Source organism: Stigmatopora argus, chromosome 7 (assembly GCF_051989625.1).
Source record: "Stigmatopora argus isolate UIUO_Sarg chromosome 7, RoL_Sarg_1.0, whole genome shotgun sequence".
NCBI classification, from domain to species: domain Eukaryota; kingdom Metazoa; phylum Chordata; class Actinopteri; order Syngnathiformes; family Syngnathidae; genus Stigmatopora; species Stigmatopora argus.
The window spans coordinates 1,471,813-1,499,618 of record NC_135393.1 but is presented as its reverse complement, the minus strand read 5'-3'; the positions used below and the strand labels follow the sequence as shown (position 1 = coordinate 1,499,618).

Below are 27,806 nucleotides of genomic sequence, written 5' to 3'. Positions count from 1 at the left end.
TATGTAGGCGCAATGATTTCATAACGAAATATGGAACCTTTTGTCAATTCAGTCAATTATTCTGTTAACACAATTTGGATTCCATTATCACTATAATACTTTGGAATTTCATATCATGCACTGTCTTAGTTTTTTTTTGTTTCAGTGGTCCCAAATTTCGCATAGCAGATTTGTTTCTCCACTTCAAATGTCACATTTGGAGTACTGCTGCTTTTTCCAATAAAAATTTCATTTGACGAAATATTTTTTCCATAATTTGTCACTGCCAACCCTGAAAAGGGCTTATTGGCGAATTCCGAAATTGATTCCAATTTGCTAAATCCTTTTCCACCTTGATACCTAACCGATTGATCATATCTCGGTGGTCAGCCAATCAAAAACACAAAAAGACAAACAACCATTCGCTCACTTAGACATCAGTGGTCTGCAATTTTTTTTTCATCACTAGTGGAGACTGCCATCCCGGCTTTTTGGCAGCTCACCTCCATTTTGCTGTGCTATCAGCACTAACCATTCTCAAAAGAAATAGGTTAACGTCATTTGGTTGACATCAACTGTTTGGTGCTAATGCAATTAATATTCTAATAGTCATTAATATGACCCACGACAAAGCATATTCCGCCTGCTCAGGGCAAAACAAGGAATGTTTTTCTGTGCACTGAAAAACATTCCATGCCTCTTCCGTCCTAGGGAAATCATGCCTATCCTAAATCAATTATTTTATCTAAACCAGCCAGGTATAATTTACTTAATAATTTGGATGAATGCCATTTCTGCATTGTTTTCTCCATGTTTGATATCATTAATAATTTGGATGATTCTTACTACTTAAGTCTAAATCGCAAATCACTCTTATATTGCTAAAACAAATAGCTAAAGCTCTAGCTGAATTGCTATCCACTCCAAGAAGGTGGTTTTATTTAAAATAAGAGCAATTTTCTGTGCTCACTGTTACCTCAATTAAAATTTAGGGAAAATAACCTTTCACTAGCCATTTCCTAATATAAATTTCAGTTTTTAATAAAGGACCCATAATTTGTCACTAATATATCATAACACTGTCAACTATCTCTCTCTCTCTCTACATCTCTATAAAACTCTCTGTCAACTTTCTCTGTCTCTCTCTTTCTTTCTCTATCTGTCTCTTTCTTTCTCTATCCCTCTCTCTCTTTGTGCAGGGGGAGGGGGCCTTGGGCTGGGCTGTTGTGGGCTCTCTCCTGGCTCCAAGTGTGAAAGGGGCAGTAAGAGCTATGGGCGACCCCCCTCTTTTTGTTCGCACCGGGTGTGCTTGGCGGGTGAGGGGTGTCCGCATCTGTGAAGGGGGGCTGGCCGTAAAGTGGGCTCCTTGCCTGGCTCCACATTTTTTGGCCATTTTCTCTTTGTTCTATCTATCCCCCTTCTCTCTCCCTCCTCGCTTCACTTCTTTTGTTCTAGGGACGCCCCGTCTCAATTTATTATCTCTTATTATTCTCTGTCTCTATATTACTGCGCCTCTTTGCTTCATTGTGTGGGGAGATGTTACTTGAGGTGTCTTGCATTCCAGGCCTCCCCCTCCCCCCCCTCGTCGTGCTCCCGGCTTGCGAGTGGAGCCTGGCACGAGGAGTGGGCTGAACAGGGGGGCCACTGTTTCTTAACAGGCCTAATATATATATATATATATATATATATATATATATATATATATATATATATATATATATATATATATATATATATATATATATATATTCTTCCTGGGATAGTGGAAAGTGGGCTATGGAAGGAAGGCAGTTTGACTTCAGTTGGCTGGCCATTTTTTCCTTTGTTTCTGGGCTGGGCCATTTTTCCTCTCACATGTGGTCTGCTTTTCAACCCCCCCCCCCCCCCCCCCATGGCCCCATCTTGTTCCCTCTCTGGAGTCCTGTCCCAATCCACCATCTCTTAAATACTTATTTTCTTATCTTATTTATCCGCCTAAGTATATTTCTTAGTCGTTTCTAGTCTTATATTGCGCAACAATCGAAATTTATGAACGCGTCACAGCGTACTTATATATATATCTATCTATTCATATGAAGATTACTTGCATGCGTTTATAGTTTTTATTCTATTTCTTTTTTTTTCTCTTTATATCGAGCTCTTTCATTATCTTGAATGAAATTTAGTCCCAGTGGGTCTTTACACCTATAGTCCACTAACACTGGGTTTGTCAACAGGATAGTGATAAATTCCTTCAGTGGAGTTTCTTGTCTACAAACATCCACTGAAGTTCACCATTTGATCCCTGGTGTTTTGGTATGAGATACAAATCACCTATTGGTAAAATGTATTTCCTTTCACACTTTTACACTTTCATTCCTTTTAGTTCGCATCTTTGTTCAACATAACCAGGACTCCGCCATCCTTTACAGAATTTAATTAATATATTTCAATTAAGGGAGTCCGCCCTCCTACGGAATTTCGTTTGTTGTTTCTTCAATACAACTGGGACTCCGCCATCCTTTACAGAATTTAATCAGTCTGTTTCAACTAAGGGAGTCTGCCCTCCTACGGAATTTTGTTGTTTGAATTTTACCTGATAGTGCCTAGGATTGTCAGGGTTTTTATTTCTCTATTTTACTTCATTTCTCTATTTTACTTCGTTTTCTATTTTACTTCATTCGTCATTCATTCCTTTTTTAAATGAAATTTACTCACGATTCTCTGTGTCCTTGGTATCCCTTCAACCTTCGGACCCCAGCCCGTAAGGAAGAAACAGTCCTGGAAAATGATCTTTATGCTGTGGCCACAGACTTTTCTGGATCTTGCTCACCCGCTGGGATCGTCAGGTATCTTGGGATCCGGCTCGAAGGTTTAAATGTCAGGTTTAAACACCAAACATTTGTATCACCAATCTGAAAGAAGGAAGACACAGAGAATTGAGTTAGTTTTTACTTGCAAGGAGAGTGCCCGGAGACTGCTCTGTCACATTGCTCCCGCCACACTCTGAGGAAGTCTCCGCTCGCCTTGTCTTTTATTGTGTTTCGGGAGTGCCCTAGTTACATGAAGTTTCAAGCTGATAAAGGGAAAAAGGGGGTTGTATCCCAGTTGAAAAGGGTTTGTTGCATGACCACATGTTCCTTCAAGGTAACACTTGCATTCTCTTTCCCCTTCTCCCGTAATCTTCACACAATAGTTCAAACGGGCGCCTGACCCCTGGAGCCGTTCCTCTTTGTTGAATAAGGTGAAACTTCCTGCAGGCCAGGGCGCCCTAAATTATATGAGCAAGCATTTTCACACTCTAACCCAGAAGCAGGATAACTTATTTACAATAGTTCCAACATATATATATATATATATATATATATATATATATGTGTATATATATATATATATATATATATATATATATATATATGTATATATATATGTATATATATATATATATATATATATATATATATATATATATATATATGTATATATGTATACATGTATATATGTGTCAGCATCATAGGCGCCGTTCAAAGCGGCTGCTTCTTGCAGTAGCTCCCTAAACCCTCACTCGTATTCTGTATTTTTTCAGCTTTTTTATCCTTTATTTTTTACGTTTTATTGTCTCTTAAGACTTTACTCTTTACTTTACTTTATATATTATATTCCATACTTTAATGTTTTAAAACTTTACTTTCAAGACTCTACTCCAAGACTCAAGAGAGGCAGTCTTTGATCTATTAAGTTTAGTTTATCTTTGCAAATTCTGGACATTACATTTTGACCCACTCGCCATGCCTACGCTGTTTTACACAAAGGATCAGCTGTTAGCGCTACGCAACACCTGGATTCCCCTGGACCTCCCTGCTGAGTTAAAGAGGAAGAGAAGAGGATGCAGAGCCGGACGAAAATGTCAGGAGAGAAAGCGACGCTTCAGACCCAGCATTCCATCTATTATTATGGGGAACGTAAGATCTCTCCCCAATAAGATGGAAGAGCTAACTGCGCTTACCAAACAACAACGACAATATCGGAGAATCTGCATTATGTGCTTCACGGAGACCTGGCTGAATGAACTAATACCAGACTCTCTCGTCTCCTTGGATGGCTTTCAGCTGGTGAAGGCGGACAGAAATGCTGAAGAGATCGGTAGGAAGAAAGGTGGGGGATTAGCTGTTTTTATTGATAGTAGATGGTGCAGCCCCGGGCATATTACTGTGAAGGAGCAACTTTGCACTCGAGATATCGAGCTAGTAGCTGTTAGCACCAGGCCGTTTTACATCCCCCGGGAGTTCTCGCACGTTATCGTAATAACTGCGTATATACCTCCCTCGGCCGACGCGGCAGTCGCTCACGAGCTGCTCCACGCTGCTGTGTCCCGGCTGCAGACGTCACACCCCCAGTCCCTCTTTCTTATCTCTGGTGATTTTAACCATGCTCCCTTGGCTTCTACTCTCCCCACCTTCACTCAGTATGTGAAATGCCACACCAGGGAACAAAAAACTCTGGACCTGCTGTATGCCAACACAAAGGAGGCATATAGCTCAGTCCCCCTGTCCCCACTGGGCTGCTCAGACCACAACCTGGTCCATCTCAGTACCCTCCAAAAAGGTCTGTTGTTTCTCCAATAATAAGCCGTGGGTCACCAGGGATCTAGGGGCCCTCCTGAACAAGAAGAAGAGGGCTTTTAAGTCTGGGGAGAAAGAGAGTCTGAAAATGGTCCAGAAGGAGCTGAAGAGAGCGATAAGGAAGGGAAAGACCATCTACAGGAGGAAGCTAGAGAACCAATTCCAGAGAGGCAACACCAAAGAGGTCTGGAGGAGCACGGTGAGAATGATGTTTTTTGACCTCTCCAGTGTGTTCAACACCATTCAGTCAGTCCTACTGAGAGGGAAACTGGAAGAGGCTGGAGTAAGGAACCACCTAGCCGCATGGATCATAGACTTCCTCACTGACAGACCACAATATGTGAGACTCCAGGACTGTATGTCTGATGTGGTAGCTTGCAGCACGGGGGCCCCCACAAGGCACAGTGCTCTCCCCACTCCTCTTCTCCCTCTACACATCAGACTTCAAACATAATACAGACACCTACCACCTCCAGAAGTTCTCTGACGACACCGCTATTGTTGGACGAGTGATGGACGGGAACGACCTAGAGTACAGGCGAGTCATCACAGCCTTTGTTGACTGGTGTAGGCAAAACCACCTCTACATCAACACCAGTAAGACAAAGGAAATGGTTATCGATTTTCGGAGGAATCCTCAACAGACCACTCAGGTGAACATCCAGGGTACAGACATTGAAATCGTGGAGAATTTTAAGTACCTGGGTGTTCACCTCAACAACAAACTAGACTGGTCCACAAACATAGATGCCCTGTATAAAAGGGGCCAGAGCCGCCTCTACCTACTGAGGAGACTACGTCCTTTGGAGTGTGCAGGACACTGCTGAGGACTTTCTACGACACTGTGGTGGCATCTACAGTGTTTTATGCAGTGCTCTGTTGGGGATGCGGGAGTACGGAGAGGGACAGGAACAGGCTGAAGAAGCTGGTCAGGAGGGCCAGCTCTGTTCTGGGCTGTCCTCTGGACTCTGTGGAGGAAGTGGGAGAGCGGAGAATACTGACCAGGATGATGTCCATCATGGACAACACCTCCCACCCCCTGCATGAGTCTGTGGAGTCCCTCCGAAGCTCCTTTAGCAATAGACTGCGGCACCCTCATTGCAGGAAGGAGGGCTTCTGCAGATCCTTCCTCCCATCAGCTGTCAGGCTCTTTAACAAAAAAATGGCTGAGTGTTAAGACCTACCGTATGCATGCATGTACATTTATGTGTATGTATGTATGTACGTATATACAGCATGGTACTGAGGGACTGTTTTGAGACCACTGACTGGGAGGTGCTGTGCCATTCACATGGTAAAGACATTGACAGCTTGACCCACTGCATCACAGATTATATTAACTTCTGTGTTGAGAACATTGTACCCTCCAAGAAGGTCTGTTGTTTCTCCAACAATAAGCCGTGGGTCACCAGAGATCTAAGGGCCCTCCTGAACAATAAGAAGAGGGTTTTTAGGTCTGGGGAGAGAGAGCGTCTGAAAATGGTCCAGAAGGAGCTGAAGAGAGAGATAAGGAAGGGAAAGACCATCTACAGGAGGAAGCTGGAGAACCAACTCCAGAGAGGCAACACCAAAGAGGTCTGGAGGAGCTTGAGGACCATTTCGGGCCATGGAGGCAACAGTGAGAGAGACCCGGAGTCCGGCGGCAGGGAGTGGGCCAATGAACTGAATCAGTTCTTTAACAGATTCAGTCCTGCTCCCACTCCCCTAACCCCCCAGACCATAAGAAACTCTCCCCCCTCATTCTCCTCCTCTTCCTCCCCCTCTTCTACGGGTCTCTGCATTACTGTCGATCAGGTGATAAAACAGCTAAAGAAGATCGAGGCAAGGAAGGCTACCGGTCCAGACGGCCTCAGCTCCAGACTACTGAGAGATCAGCTTGGCAAAGTGATTCTGCATATTTTCAACCTCAGCCTTGTGGAAAACTTCCTGTGTGGTCCCAGTTCCAAAGACTGCGAACCCAGGGAGCCAAACAGTTTCAGGCCGGTAGCATTAACCTCTCACCTGATCAAGACATTGGAGATGATCATCCTCAATCACCTCAGCCCCCTGATGAATGCAGAACTGTGTATGTGTGTGTATGTGTGTGTATGTGTGTGTGTATGTGCGTGTATGTGCGTGTGTTCGTGTGTACGTGTGTACATAGTACATTTATACATGTGTACATGTGTATATGTGTACACATACTGAAGCTTTTCAGACATTAAAACCAGGCCAGGGGGTGATTTTCCCGGTAAAAAGACAGCGATGAACGTCGATACATCCATATATGTCCATACGTGAAACGGCAAAAAAATGCACTAAAATGAGGTAAAATTCACTTCCTAGCAACATTTATTGATTGAATACAAATACTGGAGCTTTTGAGACATTACAACCAGGCCAGGGGGGTGATTTCCCCGGGAAAAGACAGCGATGGACGTCAATGGCGCAACGGCAAAAATTAAACTTGGGTAAAATGGGGTAAAATCCACTTCCTAGCAGCATTTAGTGATTAAATACAAACACTGGAGCTTTTCAGATATCAGAACCGGGCCCACAATTGAAATATTATTTAGGAATATAGCCATATTTTACTCACCAAAAATCATTTTCAACTGTACACAATATCCATCCTCCTTTCTTTCTTCCTTCTTTTCTATCGCCATCAAGCTAATGATGAAAGTCGAGCCTGTCCTGTCATATTTCCGGCATAGTCCGTCTTGAAAATGGCTTTAAATCAACACAACAATATATTTGCTTGTGCAGCTAGCTCCAAATACAGTTTGGTAGCTCTTTGTAGTTAGCGCACTGAAAGTGGCAGACACACCCTTTTCCCGGCTTAACAGGCTTGCTAGCTTCGGAGTTGACCGCCCTTTCTTAATGATGTGCATTTCTTTCTGGAAAAGTCCGTCTGGAAAATAGCTTTGTGAGCAAATCTGCAACCAAATCCATTTGTTTTCCTCTGTTGGCCATTGTGGGTGGAGTTTGCGATCTCTGGCTGGCTCACTTTGGCTTTGGTCCGCCTACTAGCCAATCATAGTTGGTGAAAGCGATGACGTATCCCTATGCCAGCGAAATGGCCTTGGTGTCACCAAATCGAATTCTGATTGGTTAAAGCAACAGTCTTATTGACGCTTGTTTAATGCAGCAGAGCCCGCAGAACTGATTCTGAAGGCTTTGAGGCAGATTTTTGACCCTGGCAACAAATAATGGCTGAAATGTGAGTGGTTAAATGCTTCAATATGAAACGCATGCACACATCTGGAAGCAGTGCAACCAGGGGGAAAAGCAATGAAAGGAAGCTAACAGACCATTTGGAATTATTTAATAAGTATTGATGGACAAAATATAATATATGATTCAGATATTTCTTAGGCCAGCAGAGAAGGCCTTGAAGGCCCTGACGGTCCGACACTGGTGTATATACACACACACATATATATATATATATATATATATATATATATATATATATATATATATATATTTATATACGCACGCGGGCACGCACGCACACAGGCACACACGCATACATGCAGGCAGGCAGGCACGCACGCACACACGCAGGTAGGCGCGCGGGTACGCACGCACACAGGCACGCACACACGCACGCACACACGCAGGCAGGCAGGCACGCACACACGCAGGCACGCACGCACACATGCACGCATGCAGGCACGCACGAACGCAGGCACGCACAGACACATATAAAACCCATAGTGACTAGAACAACTTTGTACCAGATCAGGGCTGCAATTTTCCCATCCTCTTGTTTTCCTTAGGTTATCAACACCCACGCACAATCATACAATCGGAGTTTAAGTATAGGACACCGACGCCTTTTTATCAGTTTTATAGACTAATACTCTCTACACCTGTTAGTGCCTAGTATCCATAGGATTTTCGTTGTCATCCCCTGACAAAACGGTCGCAGTCCCTTGACATGAACTTACACATTCGGAGCAATCTCAACAAATGGAGATTCATATGAACGCTTTATTCACCAGAGATGTCTTCACCTCTTTTGTCGTCAACATCCGGCACTTAGGTGCGGAGCCGAAGTCCAGCCCATTAAAAGGGCTTAAATGCCGTTGCCACGGTCTTCCCAGATATCGGCTCAGTCACTGGATTCCTTTGGTATATTGACTCCCAAGTTCGAAAGACCAATAAATGTTAGGTTCGCCAATAGACATTCCCAAAATGCATGCATAGAAATAAGGAAAGGACTGTCTTCTGGAATTTTCACTTGATGGGAGAACGACCGTTGAGGAAAACTGCCAACTCCGTTCTGACCTTACAGGTGTTTTCTATGTGTGTTGTTATGTTGGGAGGGTTGGAAACACGAGTGAGACATCAATAGTCAAAAGTCAAAACCGATGAAGGTCTGGACGTCTTGCGGAGTCTGTGGTGGTTGCAGGCAATGTTCCCTCTAATTTTTCGTTGGTCTGGGCAGAAAGACAACCTCCCTGAGCGCACTGAGTACCAGTGTGAGCGACATCATCGGTACTCGGATGATTCGCCTAAAGACGTTTCGCCGACGGACGTTTGACAGACGGGCAGGTCGCCGAATGGACGTTCAGCTGAACGGAGGTTTCGCCGAAACGGGATTCGCGCGCTCGCCCCTCCCCCGGAACGTGTGTGTACATGTTTTTCAACCTCGGCCCGCGGGCCATATACGGCCCGTTAGGATTTTTAATCCGGCCCGCCGCCGGCGTTGTCCAAATTATAGTAAAAATCAATGTTAGTCTACCATCAATGGCAGCCCGGGAATAAGCACTCTTGGGCGGGCATGGCAGCCCGGGAATAAGCACTCTTGGGCGGGCAGATGTAGCAGAACCGAGCCGTAAAATGACAGCAATCGGGTCAAATCCATCCTAAAACAGCATTTAATGATTAAATACAAATACTGGAGCTCTTTGGACATTAGAACCGACCCCAGGGAAGTGAATTCCTCGGTAAAATGTCGCGATATATGTCCATTCGCCAAACGGCTCAAAATGCTCTCAAATTCGGTCAAATCCAGCTGAAAACAGCGTTTAATGATTAAATACAAATACTAGTATTTATATTTAATCATTAAACTAACAAATACTAGTATTTGTATTTAACCAATAAACGCTGTTTGAACGAACGTTCATTCGGCGACCTGTCCGTCTGTCAAACGTCCGTTGGCAAAACGTCTTTAGGCGAATCATCCGGTCACGACATCATCATTGCTCGCTATGGACACACCAGTATCACAGCTGCCACAAGCAGGTGCATGTCAATGTTCCCTCTCATTTTTCATGTAAAACAGGGGTCTCAAACTTGCGGCCCGCGGGCCAACTGCGGCCCTCGGGACCATAATTTGCGGCCCCCGTCTTAATATGAAAGATCGATTTTTTTTTTTTTGATTTTTTTTTTTTTTTTTTTTTTTACCCCTTTCCCCATAATGGCGCCGTTTAAGTGGCAGCCAGTGGCAGTAGCTCTGTCCACTCATGTTTTTCTTGTTTTACAGCATGTTTTACATGAAAAATTAGAGGGAACATTGACATGCACCTGCTTGTGGCAGGTCTGATACTGGTGTGCCGATAGCGAGCAATGATGATGTCGTGACCGGATGATTCGCCTAAAGACGTTTCGCCGACGGACGTTTGACAGACGGACAGGTCGTACTAGTATTTGTTAGTTTAATGATCAAATACAAATACTAGTATTTGTATTTAATCATTAAACGCTGTTTTCAGCTGGATTTGACCGAATTTGAGAGCATTTTGAGTCGTTTGGCGAATGGACGTCTATAGACATTTTTTTGCCTCCATCGCGATATCATCCAGTATTTGTATTTAATCATTAAATGCTGTTTTAGGATGGATTTGACCCGATTGCTGTCATTTTACGGCTCGGTTCTGCTACATCTGCCTGCCCAAGAGTGCTTATTCCCGGACTGCCATTGATGGTAGACGAACATTGATTTTTACTACAATTTGGACAACACCGGCGGCGGGCCGGATTAAAAATCCTAACGGGCCGTATATGGCCCGCGGGCCGAGGTTGAAAAACTTGTACACACACGATCCGGCGGGGCGAGCGTTCGAATCCCGTTACGGCGAAACCTCCGTTCGGCCGAATGAACGTTCGGTGGAACGTCCATTCGGCGACCTGCCCGTCTGTCAAACGTCCGTCGGCGAAACGTCTTTAGGCGAATCATCCGAGTACCGATGATGTCGCTCACACTGGTACTCAGTGCGCTCAGGGAGGTTGTCTTTCTGCTCAGACCAACAAAAAATTAGAGGGAACTTTGGTTCGGAGCTGAATGAACCAATCACGGTGAGGTATACGGCTCTGGAGGGCGGGACATCGGCCGGGCTGTCCAGTGCCTCGCTCACTCACTCATTCATTCCTCCAATCAGCTGGGCGGAGGAGAAGCCGTGAGGCCGATCACTCCGCTCGGCGCGCACACTCCTCCGCTGCTCTCAGCATAGAACTGAATGAGGCGCTATGATCCGTGATCCAGCCTGTGTCAGTGTCTGTAGCCATCTCCGCGATTGAAACGGAGAGCGAAAGTGCACATGCGCCACAAACCCGCGCGACTGAATGTGAAAGATCAACCCGAGACTCATTCCAAGTGGAAAAACATATTACAGAGCCCCAGAGATGTCTCTTTCAAAGCCTGCCGTGAAGAGAAAGGTCGGTGATGAGCACAGACAGTTTCAAGAAAAGTGGGGAGTGCAATATTTCTTTGTTGAACACAGGGGCACCCCGACGTGTCTCATTTACACTGAAAAAGTTGCGGTGCACAAGGAATACAATTTGACACGTAATTGTACTACGAGACATGCTGAGGAGTACGAAAAATACCAGGGAGATGAGAGAGCCAACCAGGTTGCCAGTCTTAAAACACGTCTTCTGAGGCAACAGGATCTCTTCAAGAAGGCTACCAAAGACAGTAATGCAGCAGTCAAAGCTAGCTACGCCGTTTGTGAGTTGATTGATCCTGTGCTAAATGATCCCAAATGGCTCATGGACTTGGCTTTTCTTGTTGATATCACACATGAGCTTAATGTACTGAACAAGAAGCTACAAGGCCAGGGGCAACTTGTCAGTGCTGCCTATGACAACGTGAGAGCATTCTGCACTAAACTTGTGTTATGGAAAGCCCAGCTCTCTCAGACAAACCTTTGCCATTTCCCAGCATGCAAGGCTCTCGTGGATGCAGGCACACCATTCAGTGGTGAGAAGTATGTTGAGGCCATTTCGAAGCTACAGGAGGAATTTGATCACAGATTTGCAGACTTCAAGACACACAAAGCCACATTTCAAATTTTTGCGGACCCCTTCTCCTTTGATGTGCAAGATGCCCCTCCTGAGCTTCAAATGGAGCTCATTGACCTGCAGTGCAACGATGCACTCAAAGCCAAGTTCAGGGAGGTGAGTGGAGAAGCAGACAAGCTTGGGCAATTTTTGAGAGAGTTGACCCCCAGCTTCCCTGAACTTTCCCGAAGGTTCAAGCGGACCATGTGCCTTTTTGGGAGCACATACTTGTGTGAGAAGCTCTTCTCCACCTTGAACTTCAATAAGTCCAAGTATAGGTCCAGACTTACTGATGAGCATCTTCAAGCTCTACTGAGGGTCTCCACTGCTTCCTCCCTCAAGCCAAATGTGACTATGTGAGAAGAAGCGCTGCCAGGTCTCTAGCAGCAAGGAGTAGGCAAGAGAAGCCGTGTTCAGAATATTTCATGTTCAATGTTCCATTCAAGTTCAGAAAGTTAAAGGTTAAAGAGCTGTTAATACAGACATTTGAAACGGAATAAAAATAATTCATTTTCTCTACTTAGCCAGCCAGTGTATATCTACTGTGTATGCTCATTAGTATTATTTGGTTTTGTATTACTGATTGATTTATTTTTTATTCATCTTTAAGTTAATTTATTTAATTCATTATTTTTTGTTAAAAAATAAAGATATTTGATAACGTTGGAATGTTTTATCAGTGCTTTTCTTGTGGAAATCCTGATGCGGCCCAGTCTCACCCAGACTCGGCCTCTAGCGGCCCCCAGGTAAATTGAGTTCGAGACCCCTGATGTAAAACATGCTGTAAAACACGGAAAACATAAGTGCACAGAGCTACTGCCACTGGCTGCCGCTTAAACGGCGCCATCATGGGGAAAGGGGTTCAAAAATATATATATATTACTGCGCATATGATTGCTGCTGCGCAGAGAAGACAAGAGTAGTGCGCAATTGCGCACGCGCGCAGCTTAGAGGGAACATTGGTTGCAGGTGCAGTTCCCAAATGAGATTAACAGCACTGCAAAGCGTTCTGGCGCCACTTTGTTTAGACTTTTAGGAGTAAAATTTATTAGCAAAAGGCAAACATTAGAGTCCAGTCCGTTCTGGCTCCTCTATATTTAGACTAACTAAGGTTATCAGGGGCAAAGCACTAATAATGATGAGCAAAGCAAGTTATAAGTTAAGCAAAGTGTATTTTTCATTGCAAGCAAATGTATAATAATATGAAATAAAATCCTGACACTTTCCCTTCATGTACCTCCTTATTAGGGGGGAGTGATAGGAATAAAGATTGGCTGGATATGTGATTTGGACAAATCAGATGGCCATTGCAACCCTTCATACTCATTCACCCGACTGGATGCATTGTCACAGAAGAATGCTGTTTCACCTGGTTATAATTTCAGGTATTCAGAACGAAGGCCTTCATAAAGCATTAGATATTACAACACTGGCCAAACTAGGGAATCATCACTCTCGGAAGATATTTACTCCGTTTTATGGTGGTGGTGGTGGTGGTGGGTGGGGGGGTTCAGATAATATTGTCATCACACAAAACAGAGGTAATTTTTAAGGGAAATCTGTAAAGAGCGTTGATCACAGGTTTAAAATCATTCTAGATCTTGACCGCCGAGACAGAGTTGTTGAATGAAGAGCGCATGCACTGTGCATATGTGGCGCAGTGTTGCGAGATCTGGGTGTGTTGCTACTCATTTGGGCTATTTTCAAATGTCAGGGTCAAAACAAAATTCACAATGTGGTGATAAAATATCAGAACTTGGACAGGAAGTTGTAATTTAGGCTGCTTACTGTTGAACTGGAGGTTTTTCATTGTGATTGGGACTCAAGACTGTCTTTTGTTCGGTCAAACTGGAGATGCAGTATGCTGTTGAAGCCTGCATAAGCTCCAAAAATTATCAAATGTGTTTAAAACCTGTCAGCAATTACACAGTGCCATCCATGACTCGTGAATGGCTTGTAATCTTTAAGAACCACACACCCAAAATAAATCTAGTAAGGAATGTTGGTAATCTGATATTCTGAGAAAAATATCATGTAAGATATTAATAACTAAAGTAGGTGATTAGCATTTAGTTGTTGAAATTCTGTTACACCTGACTCGAGAAAAGATCATTTGCAGGCCCCCCTCGTAATGTGTGGTCAACCTGGCACACTGGACATTTGACTGAGCGGGGTGGTCATTATGATCATAGGTCTGTTTTCTACGATCCCCTCACTGAACTTGGGTTGTGTATTGCATCATATCTGGTGATATGATTTGTATCCCAAATCGATCCTGATACTACACTTTAAAATTATTATTGCGATTTTTGTATATCACTTTGTAAAAAATAAATAATTAAAATTGACATTTATGACAATGTACTTCTGAAACTTCATTCAGCATTAGCGTGTACATGTTTTTGTTTTTATGTTTGAACAACATATGGCCCTACTTAGAACATTTTCTCACACTTTATTGCAGACTTTTAATCCAGGAAATAAATGGATTCTAATTATGAAAAAATTGAAATTACCATATTTTCTCGCATATGTGCGCACAAATTAGACTTGACATGCATGAAACTGCAAGGTGACAAAGACAAAACGGCATAGCGCAAGACAATGCTGCCGATACAGTCATTTATTTCAAAATAGATAAAAGATAAACAAATCAAACCGCAAACAAAATTTCCTCACTTACTTGTGGCTGCCATTGCTCGCTCAAGGCGCTGCCATCTCACTGTAATTAAACGTGCTCTCACTGGCCAGACGCGAGTAGCCTTGATGCATGTCATACCATGCCAGCTCATCCCAATAGTTGTTACGGCTGATCGAAGAACTTGCGCCCGATCATTAAAATATCAACCTTGATACCTATGTAATGTGTATCTCATGCTATTATTGCACCCAGAGACTTGGTGAACACTAGACGGCTACGGACACACTTCCTGGTTGTACTGCTCACGTGACTTCCTTTTTTAATTTGTCTTCAGTAAGATGTTCTTATTTTTGTTCTGAAACATTTGGTGAGACAAGTGACAAAATATAGACAAGACCACGGAAGCTTCAATAATATATTGAAGCTTCCGTGGTCAATTCTCTTTATTAGCAAGGGAAAGGACAGGACTCTCGTGCTGACTCCATTTTTTAAAACCTTCATTGTCTCCACCCAAAGTGAGCATCAATTTGAAAATAGCTGGGTAGGTTTCAGTTCCAAAAGAACAGGGCTAGTTTGAAATCAAATACTATTGATTCTTAACTTAGACATCTGTTGGGACAGAGATTTTCAAGATATGGCACTTCCCTTTGAACCATAAAAACAGGATATTTAGACACCTCAGGAAACGTTTTTACAATGTTTTGTTTCTCTTTGAACAACTTTTACAACTGTCAGAACACAGGAGCAATTGTTTATACTACAAACACCAGAGCCCTCTCTGTTCACACATTTCTGTGAAGAATGCAATGCAACCCCCATGATCAGATAGTGACAGGCACTTCGTTTAGTATGCCTAAAGTCATCCAACAATCTGGCAGGATAGTATATTTTGAATGACACAAATGGGAATGTATATTTTAAATATATTACACTACGTGCAGGCAACACCCTTTCGGAACACTGAATGAAAATGAGTGTACATTTGTGACTATGAAATAAAACAAAATTCCGCTTTGATTTTTTGTCTTTTTATTTCTTGTTCGAAAGTGACAACAATTTCAGTAATATGAAGCATCCATGGGTGAGACAGGAACGGCAGATTTAAATAATGCAGCTGACCTGAACGAATTGCCTGAATCAAACCAGGAGGGACCTGCCTTTTGCCGCTGCCACAATCAAAATCCTCTTTCAGAAGAAAATGGTCATTTCTGGTGTGGAGAGGCGTGTGAGACGCAATTTTTTATCTCTCTCACACTGACACAGATTCACTGATGGGTCTTCTGAGTTGCGGGGACGCGCTCGACATGTCTGACAATTAACCAAATCCCTGATCTGTTGACCGTGCATGTTAGCAAAGTCTCTTGAATTAAAAAAGGTTGAAAACCCATTCACACTGTTCGCCTCAGTTTACGTACAAACAGTACACTAAACACTCGCTGTATTATTATGGTTCCTCAAATCCAGTGGCGGGCGGTGCATTTTCTGGTAGCGCCTTCAACGTATCAATCCCACCCTCAAAAACTATTTTATGGCTATAAAACCTTTACTGCAGCTACAGCTGCAACACATAAAAAATAATCAATAAATTAATGCACAAAAATGGGGTAAAATCTTCTTCCTAGCAGCATTTCATGATTAAATACAAATACTGGAGCTTTTCAGACGTTAAAACCAGGCCAGGGGGTGATTTTCCCGGGAAAAGACAGCGATGAACGTCAATGGCGTACGGGCAAACATTGCCCAAAAATGGGGTAAAATCCAGCCGAAAACAGCATTTATTGATTAAATACAAATACTGGAGCTTTTTAGACATCAGAACCGGGCCCGGAGTATCATTTCCCCGGTAAAAAGACAGCGATGAACGTCGATACGTCCATGCGTGAAATGACAAAAAATGCACTAAAATACTAAAATTAGGTAAAATCCACTTCCTAGCATCATTTATTGATTGAATACAAATACTGGAGCTTTTGAGACATTACAACCAGGCCAAGGGGGTGATGTTTCTCGGGAAAAGACAGCGATGGACGTCAATGGTGAAACGCCAAAAATTAAACTGGGGTAAAATCCACTTCCTAGCAGCATTTTGTGATTAAATACAAACACTGGAGCTTTTCAGATATCAGAACTTGGCCCACAATTGAAATATTATTTAGGAATAATATTTTACTCACCCAAAATCCTTTTTACACAATATCCTTCCTCCTTTCTTTCTTCCTTCTTTTCTATCGCCATCGAAGCTAATGATGAAAGTCGAGCCTGTCCTGTCATATTTCTGGCATAGTCCGTTTTGAAAATGGCTTTAAATCAAAACAACAATATACTATTTGCTTGTGGAGCTAAGTTAGCATACTGAAAGTGCCGCACACACCATTTTCCCGGCTGTAACAGGCTTGCTAGCTTCGGAGTTGACCGCCCTTATTTAATGATGTCCATTTTTTTCTGCAAAAGTCAGTCTGGAAAATAGCTTTGTGAGAGAAATCTGCAACAGAATCCATTTGTTTTTGCCACTGTCGGCCATGTGGGTGGAGTTTGCGATCTCTGGCTGCTTTGGCCCGCCTACTAGCCAATCATAGTTTGTGAAAGCAATGACATGTCCCAGCCAGCAAAATGCTAACGCCTATGAAAAATCATTGTGGGGTTGCCAACTCGAAATCTGATTGGTTAAAAGCAACAGTCTAGTTTAATGCAGCAGAGCCCGCAAGAACTGATTGTGAAGGCTTTGAGGCAGATCTGATCTGGCAACAAATAATGGCTGAAATGTGATTGGTTAAATGCTTCAATATGAAAACACACATCTGGAAGCAGTGCAACCAGGGGGGAAAGCAATGAAAGGAAGCTAACAGACCATTTGGAATAATAAGTATTGATGGACAAAATATAATATGATTCAGATATTTCTTAGGCCAGCAGAGAAGGCCTTGAAGGCCCTGACGGCCCACCACTGCTCAAATCGCATGCACTTAGCAATGTAACGGTTATTTGTAATGCCGTGTTCAGAGTTACGTACTGCGAGAAATTCTAATAATTACCTGAATCAATCACTCGAATTCAATCGGTTTTCCAGATGGTGAAGTTGCCTTGAGGATCCTTGAACCGCTCCATGCCAGTGACAGTTGTACGAATGTCTACTTCGTACGCCAAGTTCAATGACCAATGATATTGGGGAAGGAAAAAGTACAACAACTGGTTCCAAATGACCATCGACTAAGTACGACAGAGCCACCTTTTATTCACACATTCCATGTTGTAGTAGTTAGGTTGGCCGGGTACAAAGCCATATTTGCACATTTGCCCCCATAAAGCCCGCCAACATTCCTTATTGGAAGTGGAAAAATCTATTTTTTTAAACGGGACCAAATTCAAAAATTTAGCACGGTAACATCCTAGCAATTGTTTGATCAAAACCGCATTCAAATCGGATGTACAGTGTTGTCTCCATTTTGTCCGATGTTAACGGACAAACACACTACGAACACACTAACACACACAAAGACTCAGACATTCTCAGAAATAGTCATATGTAAAGATATGGCTGCCACAACATCTTAAACAACTGGTAAGAAAATTGAAATTTCGGTCATCAACAAGCATCAGGTACTCGTCAAGATAGAATTTGTTCAAATTGAATAATTTGATATTTTGCATTGACAAAGACAGACATATTAACTTCATTATCTCATCTCATTTTCTGAACTGCTTTATCCTCACTAGGGTCGCGGGGGGGGGGGGGGGGGGGGCTGGAGCCTATCCCAGCTGACTCCGGGCCAGAGGCAGGGGAGAGCCTGAATCGGCCGATTGCAGGGCACAAGGAGACAGACAACCATGCACACTCACACCTATACCTAGGGGAAAATTAAGGTGTCCAATCAGCCTTCTGAGATACTGTATGAATCAAAAGCACATTATGAGGGGCAATATCAGTTCAGGCACTTAAGTGGGCAGCTCAGGGTCCTTAAGTTTTCGTGTTATGTTGTTTAGGCACTTGGGCGGACAGCTTGGGGTCCTATAGTTGTAGTTAGAGTTGTAGTTCTTCATGGAGTAGTACGAATGTTTTCAGCTGAGTTTTCAATGCTCGTCTAAAAGTTGACTGTAACGCGTTCGCGGAGAAGAATGCCATGCACTTTCAATTCCTTGGAATTCATATAAAGGGAGCTGATGAATCATCTGTGTGTCTTCGTCTCACTCTGTGACCAGAGTATCTGTGTAGTTGAGCGCTATCAACGAACACTAACGCTAAGCTAATTTGCTAATAATTTTATCCATATGTCTCTTCTCTATTTTGAAATAAATGACCGTATCGGCCGCTTTGTCTTGCATTATGGCGTTTTGTCTTTGTCACCTTGCACTTTCGTGCATGTTGTGTATTTATGCACATATAAGCCGTGCCCTCGATTCAGTCATCTTATTTGGTCCGACAAATTAGAGTAAATACGGTACATTTTACCTTTTCTTTCACGCCGGTCCTTCTCATTTCTCATTCTCGTTTAAATGACTTTTCTGCTGAATGTGTGATAGTCAAGTTTCCATTTATATGCAATAGTTTTCCATCGGAAAACTTGCTTACAACTTTAGCTTTGCTGCATATTTGGCAGAGGAAAATTTTCTTGTCCAAATTTACCGCTTGTTCTTCTCTTTGCATATGATCCGACAGACATTAAATCTTAAAAGAACTGCATTCCTTTTTTACTTTGGCTCTTTTCGCCATGATAAAGGCTTGGCAGCAGCCCAACCATTAGCTATATGCTAACCTGCCAATCAGCGGCACTTGTGCAAAACGCGTATCAAACGCAGCCAATCAATGTCATTAACATTTACTCATGCCGCAAAAGTAAACACGTGACGTGAACCGCATCATCTCATTGGCTGGAGACAGTGTTAGTCATAGCTTTATCCGTAGGTAGCGTTTGTTGTCGTTTTTCAGTGACAGGCTGCCACTCTCTGAGTTGCGTTGCAAAATGGCACAGAGAAAAATGTAATGTGTTTATTTTAAACAACTCAGGTTGAATTTTATTTTGTGCGCTGCATATGTTTGCTGTGCGTTGTAACTTATAACTATGCCTTTTCTTGCACTGTCACAATGAAATTTCCCGAATACGGGATGAATAAAGTTATCCAATCCAATCCAATTGCGCACCCGCGCAGCTTAATTCAATTCAATTCAATTCAATTTATTTGGCAAGAAAAAGCACCAGGCTAAGGGCCATGTAACAAGATACAAGAAATGTGCACAAAACGCGGTGTAGTCACTGGTTCACGGCCAAAAAGTCATCCAGAGCCCGCTTGAACTGGGCGACCGTCGGCTTCTCGACCACACCCTGCGGAAGCCGGTTCCAGGGACCGGCGATGCGCACTGAAAAAGCAGCCTTCCGCCGATTCAACCGGAACCCGCGAGGGTACAGCTTCCACGGATGACCCCTCAGACCACGATCAGGTGCGGGCGTGAAGAAGAGGTAGGCCAGTATCAGGTCCCCTCGCAGACGCCTAGCCTCAAGGGTCGGCAGGTTGAGTCGCTGGCATCTTTCCTCGTAAGACATTAAGCTGAGGCCGCGGACCATCCTCGTTGCAAGCCTCTGGACCCGCTCCAGATGCTGGATGTCCTTGGCGAGGTACGGTGATGCGGCTTGGATCCCATACTCGAGAATAGGCCTCACCAGGGAAACATACAACGGAAGGAAGATGTCTGCTGTGATGACGGCAAAGGACCGGAACATTAGGAACAGTACTCCACGAGCTTTGTTGGCTGCTTGGATGCATTGGGCCGTTGGTTTGAACGTGTCGTCGACAATGATGCCCAGATCTTTGCACCGTTGAGTTCGCTCCAGTTCCAGGCGTCCCGGTTCAAAGTCAAGAGGTGAATCAGGAGGAGCCCCAATAGCCAGATGACTGCATTTCGTGATATTGAGCCGCAGGTCCCACAGGTTCGACCAACTCCACACATGATGAAGGCACCTACGCAGGTCCTCGTAGTCGCTCCGGGGAGCAACGAGCTTCACATCATCGGCGAAGAGGAGAACCCGCTGGGAGATGTGCTCTGGCAGGTCGTTTACAAACACCACGAACAGCAGTGGTCCAAGAACGGAGCCTTGGGGGACACCGCTGGGGGCGTTGTGAGTCTCTGAAAGTATGCCGTTGACTTGTACTTGAAAGGTGCGGCCAGCCAAAAACGCATCAATCCACCTCACGACCGCTGGGTGAATCGCATACGCTTCCAACTTGCGGAGTAGCAAGCGATGGTTGACCGAGTCAAACGCCTTGGCTTAGCTTAGCTTAGAGGGAACATTGTACAGAACCCTATTATAGATTGGGCCAAGGCGCAAGTAGAGACCTGGAGCACCTTTTGCTATGCTCACTGTTTGACGTCCGCATCGTTATTTCTAAATATAAAAAATAAAAAATACGCAGACGACCCCCAATCCGGTCAGTTTGGCAAATGTACCACCCAAATGCAAAATATCAAATTATTCCATTTAAAAAAAGAAATAAGTCTATCTTGACGAGAACCTGATGCTTTTCAATGACGGAAAATACAATTTTCTTACCAGAAGTTTAAGATGTTAAGGTGGCCTAATTTGTTCTAATGTCGAAATATCTCAAGTCTTTTGATGGTTCATATTACTGCAATAGTTGTCACTTTCGAACAAGAAATAAAAAGAAAAAAATCAAAGCAGAATTTTGTTTCATTTCAGAATCACAAATGTACAATCATTTCTATTTTGTGTTCCAAAAGGGTGTTGCCTGCACGTAGACAAATTAAAAAAGGAAGTAACGTGAGCAGTACAACCAGGAAGTGTGTCCACAGCGGTGTAGTGTTCACCACGTCTCTGGGCTCAAATTAGTCTCGTATCTCAAGGCAAAAATTTGCTCGGAATTTTCCTCTTATCTCAAATTTCTTGTAAGTTGGGACACTTGTATGTCAAGGTATTACTGTACTTTGTTTTACATAACCCAAAATGTTGGTTTGCTTTTTTTGAAGGTTTGCTAAATATTATAAGATGGAAAATGGGACTGATTACAGGACACTGGTGAAAGCATATGCAATAAGGTTTGATGTACTTGTCAATGGAGAAGTGAGTACTGGATACACTATTACATACAGCGCTGCTCACCATCATTGGCCTTTAATTTTTCTGATCGCTACAATATCTTCAAAAAATAATGGAAATAAATTAAATTTGTATAATCACCATCTTTAACCCTAGAATGGTAACCCTCTATTTCAGGGGTTACCTTTCACGCTTCTGAAATAGAGGGTTACCATGGTTACCGGGGGAAAAATGGGTACCCTTCATTGCACCGTCTTGCTTAGGACCCATTTTTCCCCCCGGTAACCATGGTAACCCTCTATTTCAGAAGCGTGAAAGGTAAACCCTGAAATAGAGGGTTACCATTCTAGGGTTAAATTAGAGACACAAAGTAAATAGTATATTTGAATTAGATCTTTTACCTTCAAAAACAAACAGGCGGCCCGGGATCCGAGTGGTTAGCACATCAGCTTCACAGTTATGAGGTCCTGGGTTAAAATCCAGGTCGGTCCTCTTGTGTGGAGTTTGCATATTCTCCCCGTGCCTATTTGGGTTTTCTCCGGGTACTCCGGTTTCCTCCCACATTCCTAAAACATGCATGGTAGGCTGTTTGGACACTCTAAATTTCCTCTAAGTATGAGTGTGAGCATGAATGGGTGTCCGTCTCCTCGTGCCTTCCGATCGGCTGGCCACCGATTCAGGGTGTTGTCCCCCGCCTCGTGCCTGAAAATCAGCTGGGATAGGCTCCAGCATTCCCCACCTAGTGAGGATAAACGGTCAGAAAATGAATGAATTAATAAAAACAAACATAAAACAAACCATGTCCAACAATAATGGCACCCTTTTTTAAATTGAATTGAATGCTTTTATTGTCATTATACAGGTATAATGAGATGTAAAGCTTTCACCACGTAGTGCAGAAATAACAACAACAAACAGACAAATAAATAAATAAGTACCGTAATTACTCGAATATAACGCGCACTCGAAAATAACACGCAGGTAATTTTGGGCCAAAAAAATCTGGAAAAACGCAGTACTCGAATATAGTGCGCACCTAAAATTTCCCGCTGACGAAAATCAGAAATCTTACCTTTTTTTCTTCGTTTCACGATTGTTTTGTTCAAACAAATTTATTCATTAGAATCCTTCAAATGAAGAGTTCCTCTCTCTCTTTGTCTGTCCTCTCATACATCTCTTCGTTGAGAATCCTATCAACGTCCACGCTTCCTTCATCCACTTCCTCTTCCTCCCACAACACATCATCCGATTGGCTTTACGAGATGACGTAAAATCCGTGCGTCAAAGTGAGTTTGACAATGCTTTTTTCGATCGAAAATTTGTAATTTATTTTAGTTATTGATTATAACACTGAACTGAGAGAGGGTGAACTGAGACGGGTACGAGGCTAGAGTGGGGCAGTGGTGGTCTCGGCTTTACGAGATGACGTAAAATCCGTGCGTCGGCTCTACGAGATGACGTAAAATCCGTGCGTCAAAGTGAGTTTGACAATGCTTTTTTCGATCGAAAATTTGTAATTTATTTTATTCAATTCAATTTCAATTCAATTTATTTGGCAAGAAAAAGCACCAGGCTAAGGGCCATGTAACAAGACACAAAAAAAAACAAAAAAACAAAAAAAAAAAAAAAAAAATTAGTTTTTGATTATAACACGCACCCCCAACTATTGGAATTAATTATATAGCAAAAATCTGCGTGTTATATTCGAGTAATTACGGTAGTCCAAGTGAGGTCAGCAGAGCGAGATGGACGCAACAAACAAACACATAGATGTCCTTTGAACTCTGTGGAGGAAGTGGGAGAGAGGAGGAGGCTGGCCAGGATGATGTCCATCATGGACAGTACCTCCCACCCCCTGCATGAGTTTGTGGAGTCCCACCGAAGCTTTTTCAGCAATAGGCTGCTTCACCCTCATTGCAGGAAGGAGCGCTTCCGCAGATCCTTCCTCCCATCAGCTGTCAGGCTCTTTAACAAAAGAATGCATCTACATGTGACAATGAAATTTCCCGAATATGTGATGACTAAAGTTATCTAATCTAATCTAAATAAATAATCACTAAAGAGTAATAGATAAATAGGTGGTCAACATAATAAATAAGCACTAAGTAGTAGTAATAAGACTTGATTAGCTCCTAGGTGCAGAACTCGTTGAGTATGGTGACAGCTCTTGGGAAGACACTGTCTTGAGTCTGCTACTCAACTCGAGTTCTGCACCTAGGACCTGATCAAGTCTTATTACTACTACTTATACTGTGTATTTATTATCTTTACCACTTATTCATCTAAATACTGTGTATTTATTATCTTTACCACTTATTCATCTAAATACTGTTTATTTATTATCTTTACCACTTATTCATCTAAATACTGTGTATTTATTATCTTTACCACTTATTCATCTAAATACTGTTTATTTATTATCTTTACCACTTATTCATCTAAATACTCTGTATTTATTATCTTTACCACTTATTAATCTATTACTATTTAGTGATTATTTATTTATCATTACTATATATTGATTATCTGTGTTTTTTTTTTTTAGTATTTATATACGATCAAGGCCTTCAGTGCTATGAAGTAGATGACGCAAAAATGCACTAAACCGTTATGGATCCTCCACCATGCTTAACTTGGAAGAGAATATTCATTTCTTGTAAACTCCATTGCACCGTCTGTAAACAAACTTTTGGTGTGCATTGCCAAAGAAAACAAGGAATGGTTGTTCCTTTTATGTATTTTTCTTTCAAAAGAGATTTCATATTATGCGGCTTCATGGGTGCCAATAATGGTGAGCAGTACTACTTTAAATAACAATATAAAAATTCTAAAATTTAGAATTGTGTTTTGTATTTTAGGCAGGGAAATTTAACATGATTCCCACACTTATCAACTTAGTAGCAGCCTTCACTTCAATAGGAGTGGTAAGTACTTTGTATAGCATTATCTAGTAGATAATACATAATTTGATGGTTTAAGACTTTAGAACAACAACAATTTAGGAGAATTCTACAGTGACACCTGATTTTTAGCTTTTAGCAATTCTCTTGCAGCCAAGTGTACAACCTCATACAGATGCGCCAGTGCTTCTTAAAAACAAGTATTTTGCCCCTTGTCAAGAATAAAAATCTATGGAAAACTTTACCTTGTTTGTACGAATACTATTATCCACAACCAACCGCAAGAATATGGTTTTATGCATGTTTATGGTCACCATTGTACCAGACCTTTCACAGATGTATTCATTCTCTTTCTGAACCGCTTATCCTCACAAGGGTGATAGGAGGTGCTGGAGCCTATCCCAGCTAATTATGGGCACCTGGCGGGGGATACCATGAATCTGTGGCCAGCCAATCGCAGGGCACAAGAAGACGGACAACCATTCACGCTCACACTAGCTGAGGGCAATTTAGAGTGTTCAAGTGAACAGTGCTTCAGACCCAGCATTCCATCTATTATTATGGGGAACGTAAGATCTCTCCCCAATAAGATGGAAGAGCTAACAGCGCTTACCAAACAACAACGACAATATCAGAAAATCTGCATTATGTGCTTCACTGAGACCTGGCTGAATGAACTAATTCCGGAGTCTTTCGTCTCCTTGGATGGTTTTCAGCTGGTGAGGGCGGACAGAGATGCTGAGGAGAGCGGTAGGAAGAAAGGTGGGGGACTAGCTGTTTTTATTAATAGTAGATGGTGCAGCCCCGGGCATATTACTGTAAAGGAGCAACTCTGCACTCGAGATATCGAGCTAGTAGCTGTTAGCATCAGGCCGTTTTACATCCCCCGGGAGTTCTCGCACGTTATCGTAATAACTGCGTATATACCTCCCTCGGCCGATGCGACAGTCGCCCGCGAGCTGCTTCACGCCACTGTGTCCCGGCTGCAAACGTCACACCCCGAGTCTCTCCTTATCTCTGGTGATTTTAACCATGCTCCCTTGGCTTCTACTCTCCCCACCTTCACTCAGTATGTGAAGTGCCACACCAGGGAACAAAAAACTCTGGACCTGCTGTATGCCAACACAAAGAAGGCATACAGCTCAGTCCCCCTCCCCCCACTGGGCCGCTTAGACCACAACCTGGTCCATCTGATCCCCACCTACATCCCTATGGTGAGGAAAATAAAACCTACCACAAGGATCATACAAAGATGGACCGAGGAGACCAGCATGGTACTGAGGGACTGTTTTGAGACCACTGACTGGGAGGTGCTGTGCAATTCACATGGTAAAGACATTGACAGCTTGACCCACTGCATCACAGATTATATTAACTTCTGTGTTGAGAACATTGTACCCTCCAAGAAGGTCTGTTGTTTCTTCAACAATAAGCCGTGGGTCACCAGGGATCTAAGGGCCCTCCTGAACAATAAGAAGAGGGTTTTTAGGTCTGGGGAGAGAGAGCGTCTGAAAATGGTCCAGAAGGAGCTGAAGAGAGAGATAAGGAAGGGAAAGACCATCTACAGGAGGAAGCTGGAGAACCAACTCCAGAGAGGCAACACCAAAGAGGTCTGGAGGAGCTTGAGGACCATTTCGGGCCATGGAGGCAACAGTGAGAGAGACCCGGAGTCCGGCGGCAGGGAGTGGGCCAATGAACTGAATCAGTTCTTTAACAGATTCAGTCCTGCCCCCACTCCCCTGACCCCCCCAGACCAGAAGCAACGCTCCCACCTCGTTCTCCTCCTCTTCCTCCCCCTCTTCCACCGGTCTGCATTACTGTCGACCAGGTGATAAAACAGCTAAAGAAGATCGAGGCAAGGAAGGCTACTGGTCCAGACGGCCTCAGCTCCAGACTACTGAGAGAGTGTGCGGATCAGCTTGGTAAAGTGATTCTGCATATTTTCAACCTCAGCCTCAGTCTGCAGAAGGTCCCCACCTTGTGGAAAACTTCCTGTGTGGTCCCAGTTCCTAAGACTGCGTACCCCAGGGAGCCAAACCACTTCAGGCCGGTAGCATTAACCTCTCACCTGATCAAGACATTGGAGGGAATCATCTTCAATCACCTCAGCCCCCTGATGAATGCAAAGCTGGACTCTCTGGAGTTCGCCTATCGTCCAGGCATTGGTGTGGAAGATGCTACCACCTACCTGATGCACAGGTCTCTTTCACACCTGGAGAACACGGGAAGCATGCTGAGAATGATGTTTTTTGACCTCTCCAGTGCGTTCAACACCATTCAGCCGGTCCTACTGAGAGGGAAACTGGAAGAGGCTGGAGTAAGGAACCACCTAGCCGCATGGATCATCGACTTCCTCACTGACAGACCACAATACGTGAGACTCCAGGACTGTACGTCTGATGTGGTAGCTTGCAGCACGGGGGCCCCACAAAGCACAGTGCTCTCTCCACTCCTCTTCTCCCTCTACACTTCGGACTTCAAACATAATACAGACACCTGCCACCTCCAGAAGTTCTCTGACGACACCGCTATTGTTGGACGAGTGACGGACGGGAACGACCTGGAGTACAGGGGAGTCATCACAGCCTTTGTTGACTGGTGTAGGCAAAACCACCTCTACATCAACACCAGTAAGACAAAGGAAATGGTCATCGATTTTCGGAGGAATCCTCAACAGACCACTCAGTTGAACATCCAGGGTACAGACATTGAAATCGTGGAGAAGTTTAAGTACCTGGGTGTTCACCTCAACAACAAATTAGATTGGTCCACAAACATAGATGCCCTGTACAAAAGGGGCCAGAGCCGCCTCTACCTACTGAGGAGTCTACGGTCCTTTGGAGAATGCAGGACACTGCTGAGGACTTTCTACGACACTGTGGTGGCATCTACAGTGTTTTATGCAGTGCTCTGTTGGGGATGCGGGAGTACGGAGAGGGACAGGAACAGGCTGAATAAGATGGTCAGGAAGGCCAGCTCTGTTCTGGGCTGTCCTCTGGACTCTGTGGAGGAAGTAAGAGAGCGAAGAATGCTGACCAGGATGATGTCCATCATGGACAGCACCTCCCACCCCCTGCATGAGTCTGTGGAGTTCCTCCGAAGCTCCTTTAGCAATAGACTGCGGCACCCTCATTGCAGGAAGGAGGGCTTCTGCAGATCCTTCCTCCCATCAGCTGTCAGGCTCTTTAACAAAAAATGGGTGAGTGTTAAGACCTACCGTATGCATGCATGTACATTTATGTGTATGTATGTATGTATATATGTGCTAAGCAACACGCTTATTTATTTATATATTTATTCATGTATTTATTTATTAACTTACTTATTACCTATCTATTTATATCTAAAATGCCTTTCCTATTCCTGC

The 27,806-nt window shown here is 43.4% G+C and overlaps 1 protein-coding gene across 6 annotated transcripts in view; it reads left to right on the top strand.

Moving 5' to 3' along the window:
* The window catches only part of LOC144076970 (P2X purinoceptor 3-like), an 88,498-nt gene that overhangs the window by 44,645 nt on the left and 16,047 nt on the right, over positions 1 to 27,806 (top strand). For 5 of the 6 annotated variants that reach the window (XM_077604379.1, XM_077604382.1, XM_077604381.1 and 2 more), the window contains 3 exons: positions 13,101 to 13,237; positions 21,470 to 21,563; positions 24,398 to 24,463. In XM_077604379.1, coding sequence (XP_077460505.1) covers positions 13,101 to 13,237; positions 21,470 to 21,563; positions 24,398 to 24,463 — 297 coding nt within the window. Of the gene's footprint in view, positions 1 to 13,100; positions 13,238 to 21,469; positions 21,564 to 24,377; positions 24,464 to 27,806 lie in introns of all 6 variants that reach the window. The other variant, XM_077604383.1, reaches the window with a different exon arrangement.